The 25,874-nt window shown below is 44.7% G+C and overlaps 1 protein-coding gene across 5 annotated transcripts in view; it reads right to left on the reverse strand.

The window, feature by feature from the left end:
* The window catches only part of LOC121538454 (histone deacetylase 7), a 55,007-nt gene that overhangs the window by 9,696 nt on the left and 19,437 nt on the right, over positions 1–25,874 (reverse strand). For 3 of the 5 annotated variants that reach the window (XM_041846473.2, XM_041846471.2, XM_041846474.2), the window contains 17 exons: positions 10,168–10,349; positions 9,802–9,889; positions 8,479–8,599; positions 8,225–8,325; positions 7,562–7,678; positions 6,442–6,566; positions 5,161–5,262; positions 4,831–5,002; positions 4,107–4,309; positions 3,716–3,916; positions 3,058–3,268; positions 2,637–2,770; positions 2,368–2,488; positions 1,757–1,806; positions 845–952; positions 663–718; positions 45–132 (listed from right to left, as the gene is read on the reverse strand). In XM_041846473.2, coding sequence (XP_041702407.2) covers positions 45–132; positions 663–718; positions 845–952; positions 1,757–1,806; positions 2,368–2,488; positions 2,637–2,770; positions 3,058–3,268; positions 3,716–3,916; positions 4,107–4,309; positions 4,831–5,002; positions 5,161–5,262; positions 6,442–6,566; positions 7,562–7,678; positions 8,225–8,325; positions 8,479–8,599; positions 9,802–9,889; positions 10,168–10,349 — 2,180 coding nt within the window. The remainder of the gene's footprint in view (positions 1–44; positions 133–662; positions 719–844; positions 953–1,756; positions 1,807–2,367; positions 2,489–2,636; positions 2,771–3,057; positions 3,269–3,715; positions 3,917–4,106; positions 4,310–4,830; positions 5,003–5,160; positions 5,263–6,441; positions 6,567–7,561; positions 7,679–8,224; positions 8,326–8,478; positions 8,600–9,801; positions 9,890–10,167; positions 10,350–25,874) is intronic. The other 2 variants (XM_045207089.1, XM_045207090.1) reach the window with 2 other exon arrangements.

The raw sequence follows: 25,874 nt of genomic DNA on the forward strand, positions 1-25,874 counted from the left end.
TTGCTACTGTTAATGCTACAACCACTCCAACTGTAGTCGCTTACCCAGTCAACGATGAGGATCTTGTTGGCACTCAGTTTCTGTTGGAGCTGTTTGGCTGCAATGGCCACTGAGTTGAAATAGCAGAAACCCCTGTAGTAGAGAGGTAGAGAGAGAGGTAGAGAGAGATAGAGGTAGAGAGAGATAGAGGTAGAGAGAGATAGAGGTAGAGAGAGAGAGAGAGAGAGAGAGAGAGAGAGAGAGGTAGAGAGAGAGAGAGAGAGAGGTAGAGAGAGAGAGAGAGAGAGAGAGAGGTAGAGAGAGAGAGAGAGAGAGAGAGAGAGAGAGAGAGAGAGAGAGAGAGAGAGAGAGAGAGAGAGAGAGAGAGAGAGGGCAGAGAAACAGACATTATCAATACAAGATGATAGTGGTTAGGATAAGAGAGAAAATGGTGGAATTCCTAGGAGCCAACTCAGCACACTAATAGGAGGAGAGGAGAGGCATAAATCTTCTCTGTTCTTCTCCTTCCCAGCTTCACTATCAGCCATAAATATCCATCGTCAGACAGGCTGCTGACACTGCAAAGCTCCGCAGAGCCCGCTGTGGTTAGCCTGGGCACGCACCACCACAAGCAGTATAGTACACACGAAAAACAACACACACACAGTAGATATGAGACTCACATTGGGTTGGAGGGGTCAGCATGGTGGCCTGGGGGTCTCACCACTGCAAAGCCATTCTGGAGAGAAACAGTAAAACAAAGCAAAGCATTATCATTCAGTATTCTTTCTCAAATGGCCTAAGGCAGTTGGTGAGGCAGACCAGAGTGATTGGATGAGGATTGGAGTACAGATCTGTGTCTTACCTTGAGTTCGCCTTTGGCCACTCTGAAGGCCAGCTCTGTGACACTGCCTGCAGCCATGCGTGACGCCGTGGATGTATGAGACTCGTTCCAGATTGTGTCATTATCCACCTGCCAATCAAAAACAACATGAGGGTGAGTGACAGGACAGCAGCCAAGCTTGATGGAACCAGTCATAAGCATGCGTTTAGAATCTGCTAACATGCTATAGGGAGTTACAGTGTATCAGGTGAAGTGTTTTTCTTTCCATGGTTTTAACGACACTGAGTAATATAACTACAGGTACACCGGTTTGGAGGCAAACAGACCTCACCTCAATCATTTATGGGACAATAACATAGCTGTCTGATATATTTACACAGACACACTCTGTGCCATAGAGATTTGCTATCCAAGCAACAGAAAAACAGGACCATGCATACATGGTGTTGTATATACAGACCTGAGGGGTTGGCATTCCCCCAGGGACTTAAACATTCTCCTGTCCACTCCATTCTATCTATCCTTTCATTCTTTTTTTTCGGTTTGTTCACAAACTCACATTTCTAGCCGTCTGGCTCAGACAATAAAATTGGAGGCATTTATTTTATCCCTCGTCATGCGCATATTGTTTCTATTAGTTTGAATTGTCATGGTCCGATGGAGATCGTCAGGCAATTTATTGACATGTCCCAACGCACTCATGCTTTCCTCTTTCATTTCCACTGCCTCGTCTTCTCATGGCCCTCTCTTGGAAACAACGTCAACAACTACCATCACTCTAATCAATCTGAATGGACCGTATCATATAACTGTTGTCAAGGACTTGGAGGGAAGAATTGCCAACTGAAATCGAGAGATGTTGTGTGTTTTGTGAGTGAGAGAGAGAGAGAGAGAGAGCTAGGGGAAAATATGTGTGTTGGGCCTCTCACGTACCCCCACTCCTCCACATGGCAGCATCACAAACATTCTTTGAGAGAGAATGCCTGTGGGAGAACAATGCAAAGAGGTTTTATTAATCAAACAATCAATATTAACAGCTCCTTTTCATACAGTTTTACATTAGAAATGAGTATCAGACATTACTGTACGTCTGTGTTCCATCACTGTAATGACAACTTAAATACATTAATGAGTTGACGGCTAAACGTAAGGGATTACAAAGTGCTATCAATACCGTAACGTTAGAGTCATTAACCAAAGGCAAATCCCCAGTTACTAGGGACACCAGAGCAAGTAGCTTTACTTTACAGTGCTGTTGTCAAACTGTTACCAGGTACATAAAGCAGTGGTTCTCAACTCCGGTCCTCGAGTACCTCCAACAGTACACATTTTTATTGTAGCCCCCGACAAGCACACATGATTCAACTTGTCAACTAATCTTTAGGCCCTCAATGAGTTGAATCAGGCATGTTTGTCCAGGGCTACAACAGAAATGTGTACTGTCAGGGCACCGGAGTTGGGAACCACTGACGTAAAGGCTTCTGGCACAAGGTTGGCCTGAAGTAGTAGACTAGTACATCATATAATCTTTAGTGAGGACGTACCAGCCAGCTTGCGGTTGTCCAGTTTGAGGCGGTTGAGAGGGTTGGTACCATACAGAAGGACATGACGCTCTGAATGGACCGACTGCAGCTCCTCCAGAGTGGCCTTCCTACCCCGGATAGTCTGTTGGAACATGGACCAGATTTAGAGCAACAGATAATGGACCAGTTGGAGGCCACTAGGAGACAGCTATGGTGTCTTCTGGTAACTTGTAATCAGTGATATGGATGTCTGTGTAATACGTGTGTAATGATAGTGGTGATGCGTATACCTCACACTGGCCCCTGAGACCTCTCTCCTGGAGACGTGACCAGATACTCTGGATCCTCCCAGCATGCTCTGGGTGGCTGCTGTTGTCACCACATGTGCACTGGTGCTTCAGCATCTGAGAGTCATAAACCAGACCTGCAACCAAACACAGACACACATTAACGTGACTACTTCCAGTGATTACTACCCGTTTACTCCAAATCAACAGCTGTAAGACAGATCTAACCACAACGAGAAAAATTATCAAACAAATGCAATACAAGAATATAAACTGAATATAAACTTACTAACCATATCTTATCAGAGAGTCCCTGACCAGGCCTCAGACTGAATAACGGCCACAGTAGGGATAATAACCTACACTTAAACAGGTCCTCATTGTGGTAGTGTGCCTGTGTGTGTGTGTGTGGTTCACTTCTTACCGGTGGTGAAGCGTGGTTTGCTCTGTGTTTCTGGGGCGGGCATGGGTAGGGGTTTGTCTGGCAACGTGAGGGATGTGGAGGCTGGCGAGGACTGGGTACGGGAGAGGGGGCGATGGGCACCGCCAAGCATAATGGGTACCGCCAGCGTCTCCATGTGGGCTGTCTGCCGACGCAACTGCTGCAGCTGTTTCTGTTTCTCCCATAGCAACGACTAGAGAGAGAGAGAGAGAGAGAGAGAGAGAGAGAGAGAGAGAGAGAGAGAGAGAGAGAGAGAGAGACAGAGAGAGGGGAGAGAGAGAGAGACACACAGAGAGAGAGGAGAGAGAGAGAGACATACAGAGAGAGAGGAGAGAGAGAGAGACATACAGAGAGAGAGAGAGACATACAGAGAGAGAGAGAGAGAGAGAGAGACATACAGAGAGAGAGAGAGAGAGAGAGAGAGAGAGAGAGAGAGAGAGAGAGAGAGAGAGAGAGAGAGAGAGAGAGATTGTGGTTGAGATTTTCAACCCAAAGAAATCTACACACATAACAGTATGCCAAACCTGCATGAAGTAATATAATTATAAAATATAAAACCCTTTGCTGCTCTCTGCTGGAAGTTCAAGGAGACATGTTCTATTAGTGGTCCTCTATCATCATATGTGTGTCTGTATCTTACCTGGTTGAGTATGAGTGTGTGTTGCAGGTTGATCTGTTCTCCCTGGCTGTCTGCTGCAGACACAGGCTCCGCCTCCCTCAGTGACTCCGCCCTTGCTCTGCCCTGATAGATGTCGCTGGGTGCTGGCCCCACCTCCTCAGAGTCCATATCCTCTGAGAGGATCTGTCTGAGAAGAGGCTTCTCACTGGTCTTAGACATCAGCTGGAACACACACACAAATAATTATCCATTTAGATGTATTCATTAAATTCTATAAATTAATTTTTGCCAGAAAAGACAGCTGCTGGCAGATGAAGCCCTCCTTGGATTGTACAAAAATCTATAATCCATTACAACAGAGTGCGTGAGCATGAGAGTAAGAGGTATTTGTGAGGGTGTGTAAGTCACTCACCTTGCCCAGGTGTGTCTGCTGTTTGAGTCTCTCCAGTAGCTGGCTGTTGTGATGCTGCTGCAGCAGATGGGGGTGAAGTGATCTGGGGCTCTGGGGCAGGGGCTCTGAGCGGGTCCGGCTCAGAGGCTTGTGGGGGCCGCCTTCCGGGGCCAGATGATCCATCTGGGGGGCAAACTGCAGAGGAACGGGGCCCAGGCCTGGAACTGAGACCGGAGGAGACAGGGAGAGTATGGCTGTAAGTCTGACTGTTTGTCAAGGCCACAAGGTGGCAGTGTCACAATACCTATGGTGGCAGCATAAACATTTTCTCCTTAGCGCTTTCACAGGAGGCTAAAGAAAAGTGATAAGGCCAACAGAATCCAGCTTAGCAATTCAGTATTGTGTAAGACTTTATAAGTAACACATTCCTGGCAAGAACTTCTCCTGTTCTATGTCAAAGTCAAGTTACATGTGAAAGGAATTTTCACTACTGTATACAAAGGCAACGTTTATTTTTTACATTTACCTCATTTAGCAGACGCTCTTATCCAGAGCGACTTACAAATTGGTGCATTCACCTTATAGCCAGTGGGACAACCACTTTTTTTTAAATATATTTTAGAAGGATTACTTTTATACTATTCCAGTTATTCCTTAAAGAGGTAGGGTTTCAAGTGTCTCTTTATTGGAAGTCAAACTTATTGCAAGTCAGCCAGAATTGTATGTGAATGCTGTGGTGTCTCACCAGCGAGCATTGGGGCGTGCACCAGTCCAGAGGGCTCCAGGATAAGGACAGGCTGGAAGTGAGGTGACAGCGACCCACTCTGCTCCTCCATTCCCAGGGGAAGGTAGACAGACTGGCCTCCCGCCACCATAGGCACCCGGCTCACCTTCAGAGGGGACAAGTCTCCATCACTCTGCACACATACACATATAGTGCCGATAAGTTAACTAGTTGCTATCAAAGACGAATCTTAGTGTTGATATTTTTTTACCATGTGTCTATCTCATATAATAATAAAAGGCATTGAATTCATAACCTCCATAACATCTAAAAGTTGTGTGATATGCTTACCCTGGCATTGGCTGGCAGGCCCAGGGTGATGGTGGGTAGAGCAGAAGAACTCTGGACGGTGAAGTGGGCTAGAGACCCATCCTGGAGCAGCAGTCTCTGGGCCTGAGGACAAACACAACATTAATTCAACTACATTAACTTGACTGTATACTCTCAAACCTGATAGGTACCTCAACAGGTGCAGGTCTTTTGTGTACTGTATATGTATGTGATTAAGTGACTTTATGTAAGTGAATACATAGTGAGTGTGTGTGTGTGTGTGTGTGTGTGTGTGTGTGTGTGTGTGTGTGTAGTGTTAAAGTTTAAGTGAAAGTATCATACAAAATGCATGTGGGACATTTTTTTTACATTTTAGTCATTTATCAGACGCTCTTATCCAGAGCGACTTACAGTTAGTGAGTGTATAAATTTTTCATACTGGCCCCCCGTGGGAATCGAACCCACAACCCTGGCGTTGCAAGCGCCATGCTCTACCATGTGAGCTACAGGAGGCCTGCTTATTCTGATAAACCAAGGTTAGACGACGAGGTGGGGAGAGTTTGATTAGATGACCAGATCTGGTGTTGCGTTCAACGAGGTGGAGAGAGTTTGATTAGATGACCAGATCTGGTGTTGCGTTCAACGAGGTGGAGAGAGTTTGATTAGATGACCTGATCTGGTGTTGCGTTCAACGAGGTGGAGAGAGTTTGATTAGATGACCTGATCTGGTGTTGCGTTCAACGAGGTGGAGAGAGTTTGTTCAGATGACCAGATCTGGTGTTGCGTTCAACGAGGTGGAGAGAGTTTGATTAGATGACCTGATCTGGTGTTGCGTTCAACGAGGTGGAGAGAGTTTGTTTAGATGACCAGATCTGGTGTTGCGTTCAACGAGGTGGAGAGAGTTTGATTAGATGACCTGATCTGGTGTTGCGATTGACAAGGTGGAGAGAGTTTGATTAGATGACCAGATATGGTGTTGCGTTCGACGTGGTGGAGAGAGTTTGATTAGATGACCAGATATGGTGTGGCGTTCGACGTGGTGGAGAGAGTTTGATTAGATGACCTGATCTGGTGTTGCGTTTGGCTACAGGGCTACAGCCAGATGTCCTTATCCAGTATCACTGTTTTAAACATTTCATTACCCAGACGGCATAGCTTAGAGAAACACACTGAACGAACAGTCCAGAAACTAAGGCTCTACTGGTCCCATCTCCACACAAACACACTAGAGAGGAGAATCAAAGCTTCATGCATATGTATAGGTGTATGTGTGTGTAGGGACCAGGGAGGATGGGTAAATACCAATCGGATAATAACCTCATGGGACAGCCCACCAACAGATTGCAGCACTCCGTTCTCATTGGGTAGACTGTCGTTAGGCGAGCTACAGCCAGACACTGGGGTGCTACTGCTGCTGGGGGACGAGTCTGCAGAGAGTGAAAGGGAGAGAGAGAGAGAGAGAGAGAGAGAGAGAGAGAGAGAGAGAGAGAGAGAGAGAGAGAGAGAGAGAGAGAGAGAGAGAGAGAGAGAGAGACGGAGATAGGGAAGGAGAGAGAGGAGAGAGGGGAGGAGAGAGAGGGAAAGGGTGAGAAGGAGAGAGAGGGAGAGGGAGGGAGAAGGGGAGAGAGAGAGAGAGAGAGAGAGAGAGAGAGAGAGAGAGAGAGAGAGAGAGAGAGAGAGAGGGAAGGAGAGAGGCAAGGAGAGAGGCAAGGGGAGAGGCAAGGGGAGAGAGAGAGATGGAGATAGGGAAGGAGAGAGAGGAGAGAGGGAAGGAGAGAGAGGGAAAGGGTGAGAAGGAGAGAGAGGGAGAGAGAAGGAGAGAGAGAGAGAGAGAGAGCGGGAAGGGGAGAGAGAGAGGGAAGGGGAGAGAGAGAGGGAAGGGGGAGAGAGAGAGGGAAAGAGAGAGAGAGAGAGAGAGAGAGAGAGAGAGAGAGAGAGAGAGAGAGAGAGAGAGAGAGAGAGAGAGAGAGAGAGAGAGAGAGAGAGAGAGAGAGGGAAAGAGAGAGAGAGAGAGAGAGAGAGAGAGAGAGAGAGAGAGAGCGGGAAAGAGAGAGATAGGGAGAGAGGGAAGGAGAGAGAGAAGGAGAGAGAGATAGGGAAAGAGGGAGAGAGAGAGAGAGAGAGAGAGAGAGAGAGAGAGAGAGAGAGAGAGAGAGAGAGAGAGAGAGAGAGGGAAGGGGAGAGAGAGGGAAGGGGAGAGAGAGAGGGAAGGGGAGATAGAGGGAGAGAGAGAGGGGGAAGGAGAGAGAGAGAGGGAAGGGAGAGAGAGAGAGAGAGAGAGAGAGAGAGAGAGAGAGAGAGAGAGAGAGAGAGAGAGAGAGAGAGAGAGAGAGTTCATAACACAACATTTCCCAGTCATTATATTAGCCCTGGTACCACAGAGCCTAGTGGGCAGCAGTGTTTGGGGGAGTGAGGAACTTACCCAGAGTGTCAGGCACCCGGTGTTTGATGGTGGGCGGGGCACTCTCCTTGCGGGTCAGAGGACTCTTACGAGTGTTCAGGTGTTTCTTCAGCTTGTGTTTCAGGTTGGGCTCTGAGGCTGCTCAATGACAGAGATAATATAATTTGTATAAATTCACTGTCTCCGAAAACGATCCAAACCAAAATAAAGTTAGTAGCTGAGTACAATGTAGAAATCAGGATCAATCCCTTTGAAAGATACAATTTCCTCTCCATTCATACATTTTCAGCAGGTTAATTCTGCTGATGTACATAATGTACTAGGTAGGAAACATTTTTGATTTACCATGAGCTTCTCTAAAACATGTTCTACAGACATTGTGAAGCCTAGATCCGATTCCAAACAGGTATTATGAACAGGATGACAGTGATGAAGTAGTGTGCAGCCACGTGGCTTATTAACTGCGTGTCAAAACGGTGTTAGAATGAGTACTCTGTCAGTCAGTCACCTCTCTGGGCTGTGTGTAGTGCCGTGAACCGTGCTTCAGCTGACAGCTCTGTAACAAGGATCGTATGTAATGGGCTAATTGTAGAGTGTAGCCTCATAGCATCAGGCCCTGAGGCACGGCAGTGAGAACTATACACTTGCATGGCAAAAACCTGGCTTAGTGTGTGGGGGTCTCACCTGCCCTGCGTAGAGGGGTCTCATCTGAGCCCTCGCTGGAACCCTGTGGGGGGGAGGACACCAGAGGCTGGGGTGGCCCACTGGGGTCTGGAGCCAGCTCCCTACAGAAACAAAACGCAGGCACCCAACACAGTCAGTCGGACAATCAATTGGAAACTGAAATCAAGGTGAAATGACAGAGCACAACACACATAGTGAAACAATGTAATGCTAAAAAAAGAAACCATGCTACTGAAGGTGTAAGGTGTTCTGACCTGTAGCCCACTGGGGGACCACTGAGAGGGTTGGAGCTGGTCCTTTCCAGGGCTTGTTGTTTTTGCTTCTTCAGAATCACCTCCTGGAGCTTCTGCTTCACCAGGGAACTGGCCACGGCACCTGTCAATCAACACAGATATAGAGACCATCAGACAAATCACTCTGCAGGGTCTGGTAACTGAAGATAAAAAAGAGAAAATGGTAAGTAAGAAGATAGACTATATACAGTATGACACTCCTCCTGTTATACCACAGAGCATCACATTGGGAATGGCCCTCTATTAGTCTTTCCCTCTATCCACAGATGGACCTGACCGTCCCAGTGTGTGTGTGTGTGTGTGTGTGTGTGTGCAAGGCAACGGGAACAGTGGGCTCTGTGTGAGGAGGAAGCAACACGTGATGTCTACTACCACAGCCCTCCCAGCATGCCTCAGCCTCAGCCCACAACACACAGAGATGTGCAGCTCAGAGCCATAGTGGTTCTTTGACAGCCACTCACAGAGAACCAGGTTTGGGACCCACAGGGCAGAGGTCAAAACAACAGCACTCAGCTCATCCTCTCCTCTCCTCTCTCCTTCTGGGCCCTACCAGATACTGTTCTGACTGAAGGAATGCTCAGAGACCACACAGATGTATTTATGGACATACAAACACAGAGCACAAAATTACTGTTTTCATCTGCTTGTTGTAAGAGAAGAGATTTGGTATTATTTTTGTATAGGTGCAATTTATGATGACTCAGTCTGCTGGAAATAGGCAGAGGAAAATGCCTCTCAAATGGGTGTACATGTTGGTTTTTGCACAAGGCATTCTTTGTTTGGTTGGTGTGAAAATTTACATTTGCAGAGTGTGTGTGTCTGTGTGTGCGTTTATCTGTGTTCATGTTTGTGTGTGTGTGTGTGTGTGTTTATCTGTGTTTATGTTTGTGTGTGTGTGCAGGATGTTTATCTTGTGAAAGTGACATTGATGGATCTATCTCTCTTTACACCAGATTGTGCAGAACATTTTCAATCAGGAAACAATACTACAGTGTACAAACACACACACACGTATGTTTTACTATCCTTGTGGGGACCAAACAATTGATTCCCATTCAAAATCCATTATTTTCCTAACCCTAAACCTAACCTCTAACCCTAATTGTAACCCTAAACCTAATTCCTAAGCCTAAAATAGCCTTTTACCTTATGGGGACCACCGAAATGTCCCCACTTGTCTGAATTTTCCTTGTTTTACTAACTATCCTTGTGAGGCCTTTGGTCCCCACAAGGATGGTCAAACTAAACACACACACACACAGACACAGACACAGTAAAACTCACTCTGTTGGCTCTTGTCCTTGTGCCACAGCTGCTGCAGCTCTTGCTGTTTCTCCTGCTCCTGCTCACGTCTCCGTTGTTCCATGTTGAACTGAAATCCGATGAGACACTCAGTAAAATATGTGTGGAAACAGGAAAAAGTGCCCCTCTGGCCTGGGAATGTGTGACATATGGGTGACAGAAAGACTTGGACTAATGAGCGTAAATCGGGCATGAAAGTCATTACTAATATGATTTGCACAAATGTAAACATTACAGGCATTTAACATTACATACAGCACATGTAATTAAATGCATGGATTCCAGTGGCATCAGTGTGAGTGTTTGGGGACTGTGTGCTGAGAGTGGGCCTAGCTGTACTGTATGTACCCGTATGTGCTGGTGCAGCTGCTGCTGCGAGAAGGGGGTGCAGGGCTGGGGGGAGAAGGGGCTGAGGAGCAGCGGGGGGTGCAGGGGCGTCAGCAGGGCCGTGTCCGAACCCGGCCGCATCACACGCTCCGTCACACGCAGGTCCATGGGGACTGACCCCAGGGGCGCCGACACCGAGGACTCTGATAGGGGGAGGGAGGGAGTTTAGTTTTTCGGAAAATCAATTTCTTACTACCAACCTCTGGACTTCAGTTCAAGTGTTTTCTTACAGTACAGCAGTAACACTTAACTCCCAGGGCTCTATTTTCCTCCACTGGCCTGCACTCCGCTCCTAACTCTACATTCTTCAGTGACATAAATGGCAGATTCTTATGGCTTTGCATGCTGCTCTGGGACATTTGCATTGCATGGGGGAGTCAGTGGGAAAGATTGCCTCACCACGTTCTACAACAGGATCCAGGAAGGGTTTGGGAAAGAGATGCAGGTCCTACTACACCGTACTGACACGCGCGCAATCGTTCTCACCCGCATACGGATATAGACTCACAAAAAAAAAAAATAGAAGAAAAAATAAAGACTTCACATGACATAATTTCCCAGCCAGTATTGGGTAGAAAGTTTATAACTACATGCCAAGTCTCAAGTGTCTGAGGGAAATTATGTAAATGTCATTCATGAACGTTGACTTGGCCTGCTTCCAAATTCCAAGCAGCACCAGTCAAAAAGGGTGAAAGGGGGAAAGAATCTAAATGAAGACAGAGAGAGCAAGCTAGAGACTGAGTGTTTCTGTCTAGTGACAATATCGCAATATTATTTTTGTGCTAGTTTGCTGTACCTGCACTAAAACGCCAGTATTTTTCCTTCATAGCTTGTTCTCCATCTTCTTTTTAAATAGGGAGCCAATTTGTTTTCAGCACTTTTATTTCCATGACTGATCAGAACTTGTTCTCATGGCTCTCGTCCCTCTGCAGCAGACATATGGTGAGCAATATGTTTGGAACATCGAATCGCAATAAAATCACAGTAAAGAATCGCAATACATTTAGAATCGTAATACATATTGTATCGGCACCTAAGTATTGTGATATTATATTGTGAGGTCCCTGGCAATTCTCAGCCATAGTGTTCAGTGTGGTGTGTACTGTGTTTGAGGAGAAAAGCCTCCTTTATACACACTGATAAAGCCAGCTGTTTACTCTCAAACCCCGAATGGGAAAAACGGATGATGTAATTAATGCTTTAGTTTGGACGCCCATGGAAATCAAAGGGCTGTTTACAGGCCTTCACAGTGCACAGCCGGACGCGTACAGCATCAATGTATACTGTATCATTAAACAAACACTCCATTGTTCACTAGACTATTACTGTTTGACTACATCAATCACTCCCCACTGCTAATGAGAGAGAACTAACAAAACAAAAAAATGGTGTGTTTATCAACAGAATGAAAGATTAGCTTTTCACAACCCTATTGTACGAATAAAAATGAGCTGATGAGGTTGGTGTGTGTGTGTCTTTGTGTGTGTGCGCACGCTGTAGTGTGTGCTTCTGTGTAAGAATGTGGTGAGGGGAAACGTTCTGATGGACATGTTTGTCTGTCAAAGTCCAGTTGTTGTTTGTGTGTAAATGCAGCTGTAACACCTGTCCCCTAACATGTTTTGACACAGCCCTCGGTTTAGGGCGTCCATATTAGGAGGCTGGAGTGGAGGAAGGAGAAAGACTTGGCAGAGGCTGCATGAATGCCATCAATGTTTGGAATGACTTAAATCCTTCTTGATGAGGAGTCACCAGGCTCGGTGGTGTGCCCCAAATGGCACCCTATTCCCTATCTAGTGCACTACTTTTGACCAGAGCCCAATGGGACCTAGTCAAAAGTAGTGCGAATAGTGTGACATTTGGGAGTCGAAGAACACGTGGATTATTCCAGGAACGTAACAGCAGCGACTCATACAAGGAAACAAAGGGGGCCACTGATCAGCAGAAAACAGCAGTCTCTTTACCGTTTCCTTCTCACTCCCACTACCAGCTATATTTAGAACACACAGAGAGAGGGACCACATTTACCTACACAAACTATTTAGATTCTCACCAGAAAGACACTTAAGACTCACCTTTAGTTTCCACAGTAATGGATCCTACTGAGAAAGGGGATGAATGTGTGTGTGTGTGTGTGTGTGTGTGTGTGTGCTGTGAGAAAGTGACCCTGTTTGTCTGACCCTCTCACAGGTAGGTCTGTGGCAGTCATTACATTTTGTCATCCGGTTATTGCAATGCAAAAGCATGCCACTCTCATGGTAATTGACCGTTAATTAACATAAACACGTTTAGTATCTCCAGGCCTCCACACATACAAGCTGCATACAAACCACTGATGCGCGCCTTTGCAACATCTACATTTCAAAGTCTAATAAATCAATTTAATATACACCATCACAATAAACCTATTATTTATTTTAGGCAGATCTAAAGAAACATTATGATATGAAGAAAATGTTTTTCAGAAGAACAGAATAAGAGTTGGCCTACTGTATGTTATCTGGCTATGCTCCATGCCATAGGCTGTAGGCCTGTTCATTTAGCTGACAAAATATGCTTATATGTCCCGTGCCAATATTTTTTATTATATGATTTTATAGTGAGAAGAATATAATTGAATTTAGCTGAATAAAATATAAATGATATTTTTCCCATTCCGGAGCAAGAGTGTGCATATGAAGTGACTATGTTGAGCGTAAAAGTGATCATTTGTTGTGAATGATACAAACCTTAGAATGCCTTGGAAATCAAGAGATACAGTGCCTTCGGAAAGTATTCAGGCCCCTTGACTTTTTCCACATTTTGTTACGTTACAGCCTTATTCTAAAATTGAATACCCCATAATGACAAAGCAAAAACAGGTTTTTAGAAATGTTTAATAATGTATTAAAAATAAAAAACAGAAATATCACATTTACATAAGTATTCAGACCCTTTACTCAGTATTTTGTTGAAGCACCTTTGGCAGTGATTACAGCATCGAGTCTTCTTGGGTATGACGCTACAAGCTTGGCACACCTGTATTTGGGAAGTTTCTTCTCTGCAGATCCTCTCAAGCTCGGTCAGGTTGGATGGGGAGCGTTGCTGCACAGCTATTTTCAGGTCTCTCCAGAGATGTTAGATCGGGTTCAAGTCCAGGTTCTGGCTTGGCCACTAAAGGACAATGAGACTTGTCCCGAAGCCACTTTTGCGTTGTCTTGGCTGTGTGTTTAGGGTCGTTGTCCTGTTGGAAGGTGAACCTTCGCCCCAGTCTGAGGTCGTGAGCGCTCTGGAGCAGGTTTTCATCAAGGATCGCTCTGTACTTTGCTCCGTTCATCTTTCCCTCGATCCTGACTAGTCTCCATGCCCCTGCCGCTGAAAAACATTCCCACAGCATTATGCTGCCACCACCGTGCTTCACTGTAGGGATGGTGCCAGCTTTCCTCCAGACGTGACGCTTGGCATTCAGGCCAAAGAGTTCAATCTTGTTTCTCATGGTCTGAGAGTCTTTAGGTGCCTTTTGGCAAACTCCAAGTGGGCTGTTATGTGCCTTTTACTGAGGAGTGGCTTCCGTCTGGCCACTCTACCATAAATGCCTGATTGGTGGAGTCTTGCAGAGATGGTTACCCTTCTGGAAAGTTCTCCCATCTCCAAAGAGGAACTCTAGAGCTCTGTCAGAGTGACCATCGGGTTCTTGGTCACCTCCCTGACCAAGACCCTTCTCCCCCGATCGCGCAGTTTGGCCGGGCGGCCAGCTCTAGGAAGAGTCTTGGTGGTTCCAAACTTCTTCCATTTAAGAATGATGAGGCCACTGTGTTCTTGGGGACCTTCAATGCTGCAGACATTTTATGGTACCCTTCCCCAGATTTGTGCCTCGACACAATCCTGTCTCGGAGCTCTACGGACAATTCCTTCGACCTCATGGCTTGGTTTTTGCTCTGACATGCACTGTCAACTGTGAGACCTTATATAGACAGGTGTGTACCTTTCCAAATCATGTCCAATCAATTGAATTTACCACAGGTGGACTCCAATCAATGGAAACAGGATGCATCTGAGCTCAATTTCGAGTCTCATAGCAAAGGGCCTGAATACTTATGTAAATAAGGTATTTCTGTTTTTTATTTTTAATACATCTGCAAAAAAATCTAAAAACCTGTTTTCGCTTTGTCATTATGGGGTATTGTGTGTAGATTGCTGAAGATTTGTAAAAAATGTAATCCATTTTAGAATAAGGCTGTAACAAAATGTGGAAGAAGTCAAGGGGTCTGAATACTTTCCGAAGGCACTGTATATGGGCTGCATGATGCGACTATAGGCTTTTGACGGTTTGAGAAAGTCACAAAAAAAGCTTGCGCTCTGTTCCTTGTCTCAGGCTGCACACGCTGTTCTCTCACCAAGTGATCATATTTGCACCCATCAGACTATTCTCAATTTAATCTTGTCTTTACTAATATGTCAAATGAGTTTCGATTTAGGAACAGGGGCAGGGAAAAAAGACATGTCATCCGTATGCACTCCAATAGCGAATGGTGGCCACATTCCCGCTGGTTCGTTTCACTCATGTCAGGTTATTTCACGCGAGAGGTGATATTCCACCCAAACTCTGTATGCCATGGGCTCTCCACACTGTTCCTGCAGCTACCCAGTGCTTAATTTGGGAAACCAAGTGAAATCTGTTCGGGAACATCGATAGTAACATGTTTTCATAATGAAACATATTTCACTAATCTGTTGACAGCCCCTCTCTCTCCGCGCTGGAGAAAGGAATGAAGGAGAGAGGGGAGGAGATGAAAACACATGGTAGTGAGATATTCAGTAGCTAAAGGTAATGTGTCAGCCTATTAGTTATACAAATATAAAATCTAAATAATTTACAAATTCATTATAATTGTGGGCTAACTTTGAATTTGTTTAATTTAGGCTAGACCAATTATGTGCCAAAGATATCTTAAATCAGTATTTTTGTTTTATTGTTCTGCCATGTGTAATATACGGTAGGCTATGTATTGTATAACGGCACAATCATTTTTTAAATTCAGGATTTTTTTGGGACTCATATATAGGCCTATGCTATGCATATGGGTGTTTTTAATTAGAAAGCGCTGTCCATTTCATTGTGTCAGGCTTTGAAACAACATCCACAATGACCATGTTTTCCACTCAGTTTCAACCTGCTGTTTAACTTCTTTCTTCAAATTGTTCAGTCACAGTGAGGTGAGATTTAAAAGCACATACTGTTCTGATTATGTGTTTGATGTGATTTTCGATTGCATTTGCATTGATGTCAGAGTGGTTAGAGAGGCAATAGAGCCCTGAGTACCAGGCCATTAGGACCTGATGGTAGTTAGCAAGTTGGGTACTACTAACGCATGTCCAGTGTGCATAACAGGAGATTACCTTGACTCAACGGTCTTGTGGAATTTGACTGTGGTCATGACACGAATGGCGGTGTGGCGGTAATACGGTCACCGCAACAGCTCTACTCACAGGTCAACTGTGCGTCTGACAATGAGTGTCTGAAATATGAAACTGGCTGATGGACAAACTGTTTCTCAGAATCATGAAGGCATGGTGTGATGTGATGATGAAGATGTGTCTGTTGAAGCCTGGTTCAGGGCTAGGAGTTTTGATGAGTCCCACTGAACACTGAACAGACAGTCAGTCTCTCCTCCTCCTCATCTCCTTCCCAGAACTGTATCGTTCTCCCCTCTGGATCGGTTCTACCAGTATGGCCAGTGTGTACGGGAACCTCTATCCCTCTGGTCCCTCCTCCAGATTATTAGGCAGAACACAGAATGACTGATTGAGAAAGTATGAAACCGAGAGTCTTTCTGTAACTTGACACACTTGACCTCTTATAAACTCTATCACTACTCATGAGTTCACATGTTCATTCTGCATTAATAAGTTATTTGTACACTATCATAACTGTAGTACGAATCTGGAGTAAGTACACACATCCCCCCCCAAAAAAAACTACCACTTTGAGATGTGAACTGCTGATTTGTGTCCTTATTTTGGGGTTACAAAACAAGTAAAGCCTGGTAAAAAGATAGTTGTGGCAAGTCTGTGGTGATGGAGGCAGGCAGAAAGAGACACACTGAGCTGAAGCTGAGTGATGTCGTCTGTGGTCGGGTCTGCTAGGAGAAAAGGGAAACGGGAACAATGGGCGCCAAAGTGTCCGTGTAAAACTCAGGCCCAGCTCCACACATAAAACCAAAGTGTCAGTGTAAATCTCAGGCCCAGCTCCACACATAAAACCAAAGTGTCAGTGTAAATCTCAGGCCCAGCTCCACACATAAAGCCAAAGTGTCAGTGTAAATCTCAGGCCCAGCTCCACACATAAAGCCAAAGTGTCAGTGTAAATCTCAGGCCCAGCTCCACACATAAAACCAAAGTGTCAGTGTAAATCTCAGGCCCAGCTCCACACATAAAGCCAAAGTGTCAGTGTAAATCTCAGGCCCAGCTCCACACATAAAACCAAAGTGTCAGTGTAAATCTCAGGCCCAGCTCCACACATAAAACCAAAGTGTCAGTGTAAATCTCAGGCCCAGCTCCACACATAAAACCAAAGTGTCAGTGTAAATCTCAGGCCCAGCTCCACACATAAAGCCAGTGTCAGTGTAAATCTCAGGCCCAGCTCCACACATAAAACCAAAGTGTCAGTGTAAATCTCAGGCCCAGCTCCACACATAAAACCAAAGTGTCAGTGTAAATCTCAGGCCCAGCTCCACACATAAAACCAAAGTGTCAGTGTAAATCTCAGGCCCAGCTCCACACATAAAACCAAAGTGTCAGTGTAAATCTCAGGCCCAGCTCCACACATAAAACCAAAGTGTCAGTGTAAATCTCAGGCCCAGCTCCACACATAAAACCAAAGTGTCAGTGTAAATCTCAGGCCCAGCTCCACACATAAAACCAAAGTGTCAGTGTAAATCTCAGGCCCAGCTCCACACATAAAACCAAAGTGTCAGTGTAAATCTCAGGCCCAGCTCCACACATAAAACCAAAGTGTCAGTGTAAATCTCAGGCCCAGCTCCACACATAAAACCAAAGTGTCAGTGTAAATCTCAGGCCCAGCTCCACACATAAAACCAAAGTGTCAGTGTAAATCTCAGGCCCAGCTCCACACATAAAGCCAAAGAGACAGGAGACTCAGCGACTGGCTGGCCCTCCAAATTAGCCATCTCAAAATAAAAAAGGCCAACAAAACAGGAAGTGTTGACCAAGTGACATCTGCTCCACTTGGGTCAGACACCTCCCCCTCCGTCCGTCCTTCCCTCCCTCCACCCCCCCTCCTCCCTTCCTCCTTCCCTCCCTTCCCCACCTCCTCCTCTTGTTGATGCTGACTGGAATGGAGTCTCTAATTGGCATGTATTCCACATCTATTTTGGGGTGGGAGGAACTTTTTTTCAGGCTCTGCTGCTAATTTCAATGGTGACTTTTGTTTGTCCTCCTCATCAGAGGTCCTGATCCATCGGCCCAGAGGATATGTAGCACAAACAACATCCTCCAAGGAAAAAAGGCTTGAATATGTCTGAGCATGTGTATTCAGTTTTCTTAAAGTAACCTTGCTGAAAATATCAATGTAGTTGTTAAAGGGCCAATTCGCAGTTGAAATGATAACAAAGCGAACTACTGTTACTGTAAAAAGCAATACAAAAAAAGACTGACCATCAATGATATAAAAATTATAGTTTTAACCATGTTTTGAGGCTATACAGTGTTTGTTTACATTTACTTTGTTTACAACATTGGAGTAAAACAAACGTATATTTTGGGTTCTGATGGAGTATGACAGTTGAACTAACTCATGAGGCATTGTGGTGCTGTAAAGGGCAAACCGTCTTACCACGCCCTTCCAGAACCTTCCCAGTTAGGTGGCTAATAGAGCCCAGCTGGGGTTCTGGAAGGGCGTGGTGAGACGGTTTGCCCTTTACAGCACCACACTCATTAATGAGTTATATTCTTCAAGAATCAATGGGGACATATCATTCATTTATAAGTCCAAAACTTGATGTAGCAACTGCAGATTGCCCATTTAATGCAAAGGTGTGTGTGTCACTGTGTCCCCGAGTGTGTGTGACTGAGTGTGAACAGTTCCTTAGGGTTTGTAGATAAGTCTTGTCACTCTGCACACACTAAAGTATTGATGAGTCTACAGAACTGTGTCAGTGGTGACAGCCAGGGATACAACCATCGTCTCCCACACTCGCTATCACCACTGTATCCTCTGGTCTACATTCCAGTGTTTGCTAATGTATCAATTATCTGACAGTTTCTTTTCCAAAATTGCCCTTTTTAATACGGAATTTACTCCACTACGACGCACTACAAAACACTATACTTGCCCAAGCTGAAAACACAAGTCAAGTTCCTCAGTAGAAGGGTTCAGTTCAGCGCACACTGTGATTATTATTTGACCCTGCTGGTCATCTATGAAGGTTTAATATCTTGAAGAAAAATATGGCCTTAATGGCCATGTACTCTTATAATCTCCACTCGGCACAACCAGAAGAGGACTGGCCACCCCTCAGAGCCTGGTTCCTCTCCAGGTTTCTTCTTAGGTTCCTGCCTTTCTAGGGAGTTTTTCCTAACCACCGTGCTTCTACATCTGCATTGCTTTCTCTTTGGGGTTTTAGGCTGGGTTTCTGTATAAGCACTTTGTGACATCTGCTGATGTAAAAAGGGCTTCATAAATACATTTGATTGATTGACTGATTGTGCTGCACTCTAGGAGCAATATCCTAGTCATTCAGGTTCAGCTCCTTAACTACACTCTGACTCTGCAAGGCCGCCAGGAGCTCAAAGTATTCCCTTTGAACATCCAGAGACATAACTAAAAAGAGAACAAATGAGAGGAGAGGAGAGAGAGGTCAGAGCAGGGGATTGTTATGACAACCTGACACCCCTGAGATGGAGTCCAGACAGGCTACTTTAGTAAACTTTCTGAATGGACATATAGGCCTTGTGACGACCGTCCCCTAATCTAGAGCTCATTCTGGACAAGACAGAGATGATAAGATCGGCATGCTGCCGGGTTTACAGACATGGTTTTCTCTTGTTAGAGCTCTATGTTATTCAGTTCAGTTTATTAGGCCTCCCTTTCTGTTCACTGTCCTGTTTATTTGTTTTTGTAAATACTTGTACAGTCGCCGGCTTATTATCTTCATGTTAGCTAATAAAATCCTCACATTGACAAGAAAAAGCACATCTTCCTCGAATTGCCTCCTCACTGTTCCAATCCAACCGTATGGTCAACCTCACAGGCCTATAGAGAGAATCAGCGAACTCACACACAAACACCCCCGTAAAAGGACCCGTCAATCAAAGCCACCAGCGTATGTCAGACACAAGAGCAAATATGTTTCCTTTCCTTTCCATAAAAAAACCTAGGCCTACATTAGGTTTTCCGAAAGTAGGCTATAAGATAATAAATTGACAAGGAAAGTATGAAGGGGAGAGACAGCTATGTGATAGTATGAAGATGAAATTGACAATCATTTAAATAGAAAAAAACACACAGCATGTCCATAGCCTATTTATCAGTGTTGAGTAGACTATAAATTAAAAAAAGATCTGTATCAAATTATACCAGGTTGGAGAGGATTGGCGCATTGTCCATTTGACACAACATTAGCGCATTATAGACCTCAGAGCCAGAACAACCTTGAAAACGTGCATTGTACAAAAGAACGTCCACACAAACAATTTCTTTACTGAAGTGCCAATGCCTATAGGCTAGTGCTCCTACACCCTCGTGCATCTAGTGGATCAGCTGCTCGAGCATCAAATGACAGTTGGAAAGAGGAGGAGAGATGTAGACAGTTTAAGTTAACAAAACATTAGTAAACACTCCTGCTATTAGGTAAAGTGGATCTACATGAAAAGAAAGTTACATTTTGTTTTATAGATTTTTTTTTTATGAATGTAGGCCTATTTAAACAGTTTTGATGGTTATTTTACTTTCATGGCAGTCTTCATCCATAACTGTCAGTTACACAGTTATTCAATTACCGTTACAGCCCTAGGACTGAATGCATGCAAAATATGTATACAATATAGCGGCATTCTTTATAATTGTAATGCAGTTGTTGACAACAGAAGCCTATGCATCTGGCTGTCACTTAGTCAGGGTAGGTAGTCACTAGTGAGGCCTATCCGTCTGGCTGTGGGTCAGTCAGGGTAGGTAGTCACTAGTGAGGTATGTGTTGCTTGGCCTGGATCCTACTGGGAGTGCTAAACTATGTTCCAGTCCACTGCTAGAGGATGAAGGGCTTAATTGGTTTGAACCTTTCAACAGGACCTTTCCCTTCCCCTCCCCTCCTTCCTGTCCACTCCTCTCCACTCTCTTCTCTTCTCTTCTCTTCTCCTCTCCTCCCTGTCCTCTCCTCTCTCCTCCTCTATTCTCTTATCCTCTCCTCTCCTTCCTGTCCTCTCCCCTCCCTTCTCCTCTTATCTTCTCCTCCATGTCCTCTCCTCTATTCTCTTATCCTCTCCTCTTCTTCCTGTCCTCTCCCCTCCCTTCTCCTCTATTCTCTTATCCTCTCCTCCCTGTCCTCTCCTCTCCCCTCTCTCTCCTCTCCTATCCTCTCCTCTCTTCCCCTCCCATCTCTCGGAGCTGTAGCAGTAGGATAGACAGACAGCCAGGTCAGATAAAAGAGGGATTGACAGAGAGCAGATCAGCAGAGAGAGCAGCAGTTCGTAGACTTTCTCTGCTGGGTAAGTATGTCTGGAATTACAGCAGGAATGTTAATCATGGCCCACTGTGTCCATCGACCTCCTGTTATTACAAACTTTTAGAACATACCCAAAAAAGAAGAGCACACAAAATAGGGACATCAGAAAAGTATTGTTGAATAGAATGTTGCTAATATAAAGCCATGTGTTCTGTTTTCATGGCAGCAAGAGCTTTAATCAACACCAGAAGAGCTCTCGGCCTTTTTAATTAGCCATACGCACACATACGTACACATGCACACTTGCACAAACACACAACAAACACTGGGGTCAAAATGAAGTTGACTTTTGGGATTGGTTAGAGATAAAATCATGAGAAACAACTCCAGCTTGATAAAGCACCAGAGATAAATATGACCTGTGAAATACAATTGCTTCAACTTTCCCATAGGAAGAAGATAAAAACAAGCCCAAAATAACCAGCTGTGGAATAACAAAGCCATTGTATGGGGTCCTTTCTGTGAATGGTTTCTCTCAGGCTGGCGTGTGTGTGTGTGTGTGTGTGTGTGTGTGTGTGTGTGTGTGTGTGTGTGTGTGTGTGACTGGTATAGTGCGATGTGATCCTATCAGGCCAGCTCATTTGATTGTGTGGGAGGACAGAGCTGCCAGAGAGCTATATATAGACAACCAATGGTAGGTGTGCTTCCAGCCCTCATCGTTATGTAAATCACCTGAGACCTACCTGTGTGTGTGTGTGTTATCTGATTGCAGTAGCTCTAGCAGAGAGAGAGAGAGACATCAGCATTGAAAGGTTCTGCCCAAAGGACAGCTTATATAACATACATAGTGAAGTGAAATGGACCTGTCAACAGTTGCTGACTGCTCCAGGGAAATACAGGGACCAATTTAATTACTGAATAAAAACAGAGACTTTCTCTCTGTAACTCCTCAGCTAAGACAAGCACATCTCATTATATTGACACTGTTGAAGACAGAATAGACTACAGCTACCTGTAGACAAGGGAAACAATGTCGAAGTTAACACATGTCAACTCACAATGTGTATGTGTGCATGTGCACGTGTGTGTACTCACGTTTGTGTGTGTCTACCTCTTTCTTTGACAGTGGAGCAGAGGTTTATGCATTCTGTCCAGGCTAAAGTTTCCTCTGTCCTGACCCGAGTTTCCAAAACACCTCAGGTTTCCTTTTGTGGGTTCAGGATGTGCAGAGATAAAACCACACGATCGGCCATTTATTACCAGGGCTTCAGTGTCTCTCCATACAGCATGTGTTACTATGGAACATTATAAAGATTCCATTACCGTAACATGGGTGATTAGAATACTGCTATTCTCTCTCTCTCTCTCTCTCTCTCTCTCTCTCTCTCTCTCTCTCTCTCTCTCTCTCTCTCTCTCTCTCTCTCTCTCTCTCTCTCTCTCTCTCTCTCTCTCTCTCTCTCTCTCTCTCTCTCTCTCTCTCTCTCTCTCTCTCTCTCTCTCTCTCTCTCTCTCTCTCTCTCTCTCTCTCTCTCTCTCAGCCAGCCAGCCAGCCAGCCAGCCAGCCAGCCAGCCAGCCAGCCAGCCAGCCAGCCAGCCAGCCAGCCAGCCCTCCCTCCCTCCCTCCCTCCCTCCCTCCCTCCCTCCCTCTACAAAATAGGAGCAGCGCAAATACGAGTTCCAGAGAGCAGGGAAATGCAGCAAGACCTTTAATCAACACCAGAAAAGCTCTCAGACTTTTTAATTAGCCATACACACACAAACACAGCCCTCCCCACCAACTGCCCCCCTGAGATCATTTTTGATAGTAGTCTATTGTTTGGTTTCCTGCTCAGGCAAGGACGTCTTAGTGATTACAACTCATGTTTCAGCCACATACAGGGAGACAGGGACCGGGACAAAGACAAGGACAGGTCCAAAATAGCACGAGATGAAAACACACACAGCAGCACTTCTGCCTCTGCTTTCTGTGAGCTATAATTAGAGGTGCTACCCCCATCTCTACTCATCTTTGGACAGACCACATCCTCCTCCTCTTCTCTCGTTCTTACTGGCGTTATTCAGACAGACAGACAGGGCCTAGCTCTGCTTTGCTCTGGGCCATCCCATAAACAACACCAGAGATCAGGGGGCTGCTGTAACCATGGTAACCACAGCAGGCAAAAGGAAGCACAGTCTATAAAAACACAACAATGAGAGAGAAAGAGACACTTCCTGTTTGCAGAGTTTAGCCTCGGTTTGGTTTCCTCCCAGCCAGTAACTTCTGGTGAGAAGGTATTTTTGTAAAGCTATAACCAAAGCCAAGCTCACAGTGCCCAAATGAACACAAATACACACTCCAGACGCAAACATAGAACATATGCTAATGTCCACTTTACTACTGTTGTTAAATAACCAAGTGACGCTGTTCTGAAATTAACAGTAGTAAACAGAATGTACACCAGATGTTTCTACAAATAAACCATGAGTGTAGAGATATAACTCTACAACTATTCAGACAGGCTTAGTCAAATGAATGTGTTGCTAGTTCAGTATTGTCAAGACCAAGCTATTCCTGTAGAGGATGAAAAAAGACTTTCTTCCTCACATGGAATTTGAGCTGAAAGACTAGGGTCCAGCAGGACTCTCCTCTCCCGCCGCCCCAGCTTCATGCAGCCAGTAGCCCTGCCAGTAAATGGGTGAAGGGGAGCTGCTACCCATTCAACTGAGTGGATTAATGCCCAGAGAGAGCATTGCATTGAGGGTTTTGTAGTCGACTTGAGCTGCAACAGATTTCCACAACAATTTTCACATGTTGTCATAGGAATTAGTGGTTTGGGGCGGATTATCCCTTTAAAGCCAGTGTGTGTGTGTGTGTGTGTGTGTGTGTGTGTGTGTGGATGCCTGCTTGTCTGTCTCAGAGTATTTAGAGTGTTTCTCTGTTTGTGGTTTGTCCATACCTTAGTCTTCAAGTGCATAAGATAGTGTGTCTTGCCATAGTGTTTGTCTTAGTGGTGCTTGCAACCTACGCTAATCTCTGTGTGTCATTTATTCCAATTGAATCGCAGGATTCCAAAATAAAGCTTAAAGACTTTTATGCAGGTGTAAAGTGACTTTAAAAAGCTGAATTGATTCTGAGCAGTCATAAAAACAATATTTAAATCATTGCATTTGTCTTGACAGGTGTTTTTAGAATCATATTTACAAGGCGTTCAATGCACGGCACGCACGTCAAAGCTATACTAGGCCCTACTGAAGTCAGACCCAGTCACATTCACTACATAAACATTCCAGTCATCTCCTTCCCTCTGTGTCGAAATTACCCTAAAGCTTTGACCCTGGTCACACATACACACTGCTGAACGATTAGTGCTTTTTGAAGTCGGTTCTGTTTCGGTTAGATAAAAAAATAATCAGATTAAAAACGAATCATGTTTTTTTTAAACATTAAATGCACTATGCATTTTGTTGGTTGAATGCTGTAACACAGAATAAACTATTAATAAAAGTCCCATGATGGTAGTGACTGCCCATCACTGCTTATCGCTTATTAACCATCATTTATTCACATTACATTACTTTAATAAAATATTTCAGTTGTGTATATTACATTTGTTTTATTTTATTATATCTCTATAGAGCTGCTGCCTATGCTGTCTGACAGAATCACTATTTTAGTAGTTATTCAAAGTAAATAAGGCATACTTTTTATGACTGCTGAATACCAACTATCAATCACTTAGATCATGTATTTTTTTTAGGTAGAGATACCTGGTGAAGCAACTGCTTTCTATCCTTCAATCGCGCCTTCTTCTGTCTCTTTTATGTACCAGGTATAAAAGAAACACAGACGATACAAGTAGGCCCGCAATGGATTATGGTCATTGTAGTTAATTACCAATTTTCTGCGCTAAACTATGTAGACTATTGGCCTGTTGGAAACTACAACTCCCTACTACATCACATAGTTCAGACTTTATCTTATTTATCTCTAGAAAAACTGCCATTGAGCTCACAGAAGAAAGAAAAATACTCAATTGAATTCAAATAATTGAACAGTTGTGAATTTGTTGTTTAAAAAACAACAAATAACCGAAATTCCGGTTAATCGCTCAGCACTAACACACACAAACACACAGGAAATGATGAACAATAGATGACATGGTTCCCTGGCAGTGAGCTGTAGCCAGGTGTGCTGTAGCTAAGATGTGACAGATGATGACATCTTTATCTCTCAGTGACACACCCAATATCAGTCCTACCCTACACCCTCCAGACCTCCAGGTCTGCTCACCTACCCTACGCCCATTCTTGTGTCTCCTTCACCCACCTCCGATATCAAACACATTCCCCACAAAGCCCCAGTGAGATAAGACACTCAACACAGCAGCTCTCTCAAAGGAAAGGAATTAGCATGGCCCCCTCATCACCCAGGCCCAACACACGTCAACACACCCACATCGACAAACCACACAACAACACACACCTGTTTCAGCCATTCCACCACCGTATCACCACCCTATCTCTTAGCGAGAAAATAAAAAAAACATTGTTACTGACAGACGAGTCGCATCAAGTGCTGCGCCGCAGACTAAGTGGTGCGATATGGAAGGTTTCACTTGTCTTGCATGCATCAATTCCTGCTGTTTCATTCTAGTTCATGTTGTTTAGAGGGTGCACCCAGTAAAGGACTCCACAGCATTCTCTCATCCCAGGGTGGGTGTATCATAAGCCTGTTGCACTGAACCATGGAGGAGCAACCTTTACTATGTAACCATGACTACAAAGAGAAACACTATGTTAGAGGCTTTCATTAAAGTCAAACTTTATGTGGAATTTGTCATTACAAATAAAACATAGCAGTTACATGGATGTTACAAGTCCAGTTCCACTGTTGGGGTACTGTTCTTCCCTGAAGCGTCTTCCTCCCTGTTTACCCTCCCTTCCTAAATCACCCTGAGAGCGGAACAGACAGGTAAACAACAGTTCTGCCACTTAACTCAGAGGTCAGCATTATGGGAGTGTTGTGTGTAT

The sequence above is a fragment of the Coregonus clupeaformis genome, chromosome 24 (assembly GCF_020615455.1).
Source record: "Coregonus clupeaformis isolate EN_2021a chromosome 24, ASM2061545v1, whole genome shotgun sequence".
Classification (NCBI taxonomy): domain Eukaryota; kingdom Metazoa; phylum Chordata; class Actinopteri; order Salmoniformes; family Salmonidae; genus Coregonus; species Coregonus clupeaformis.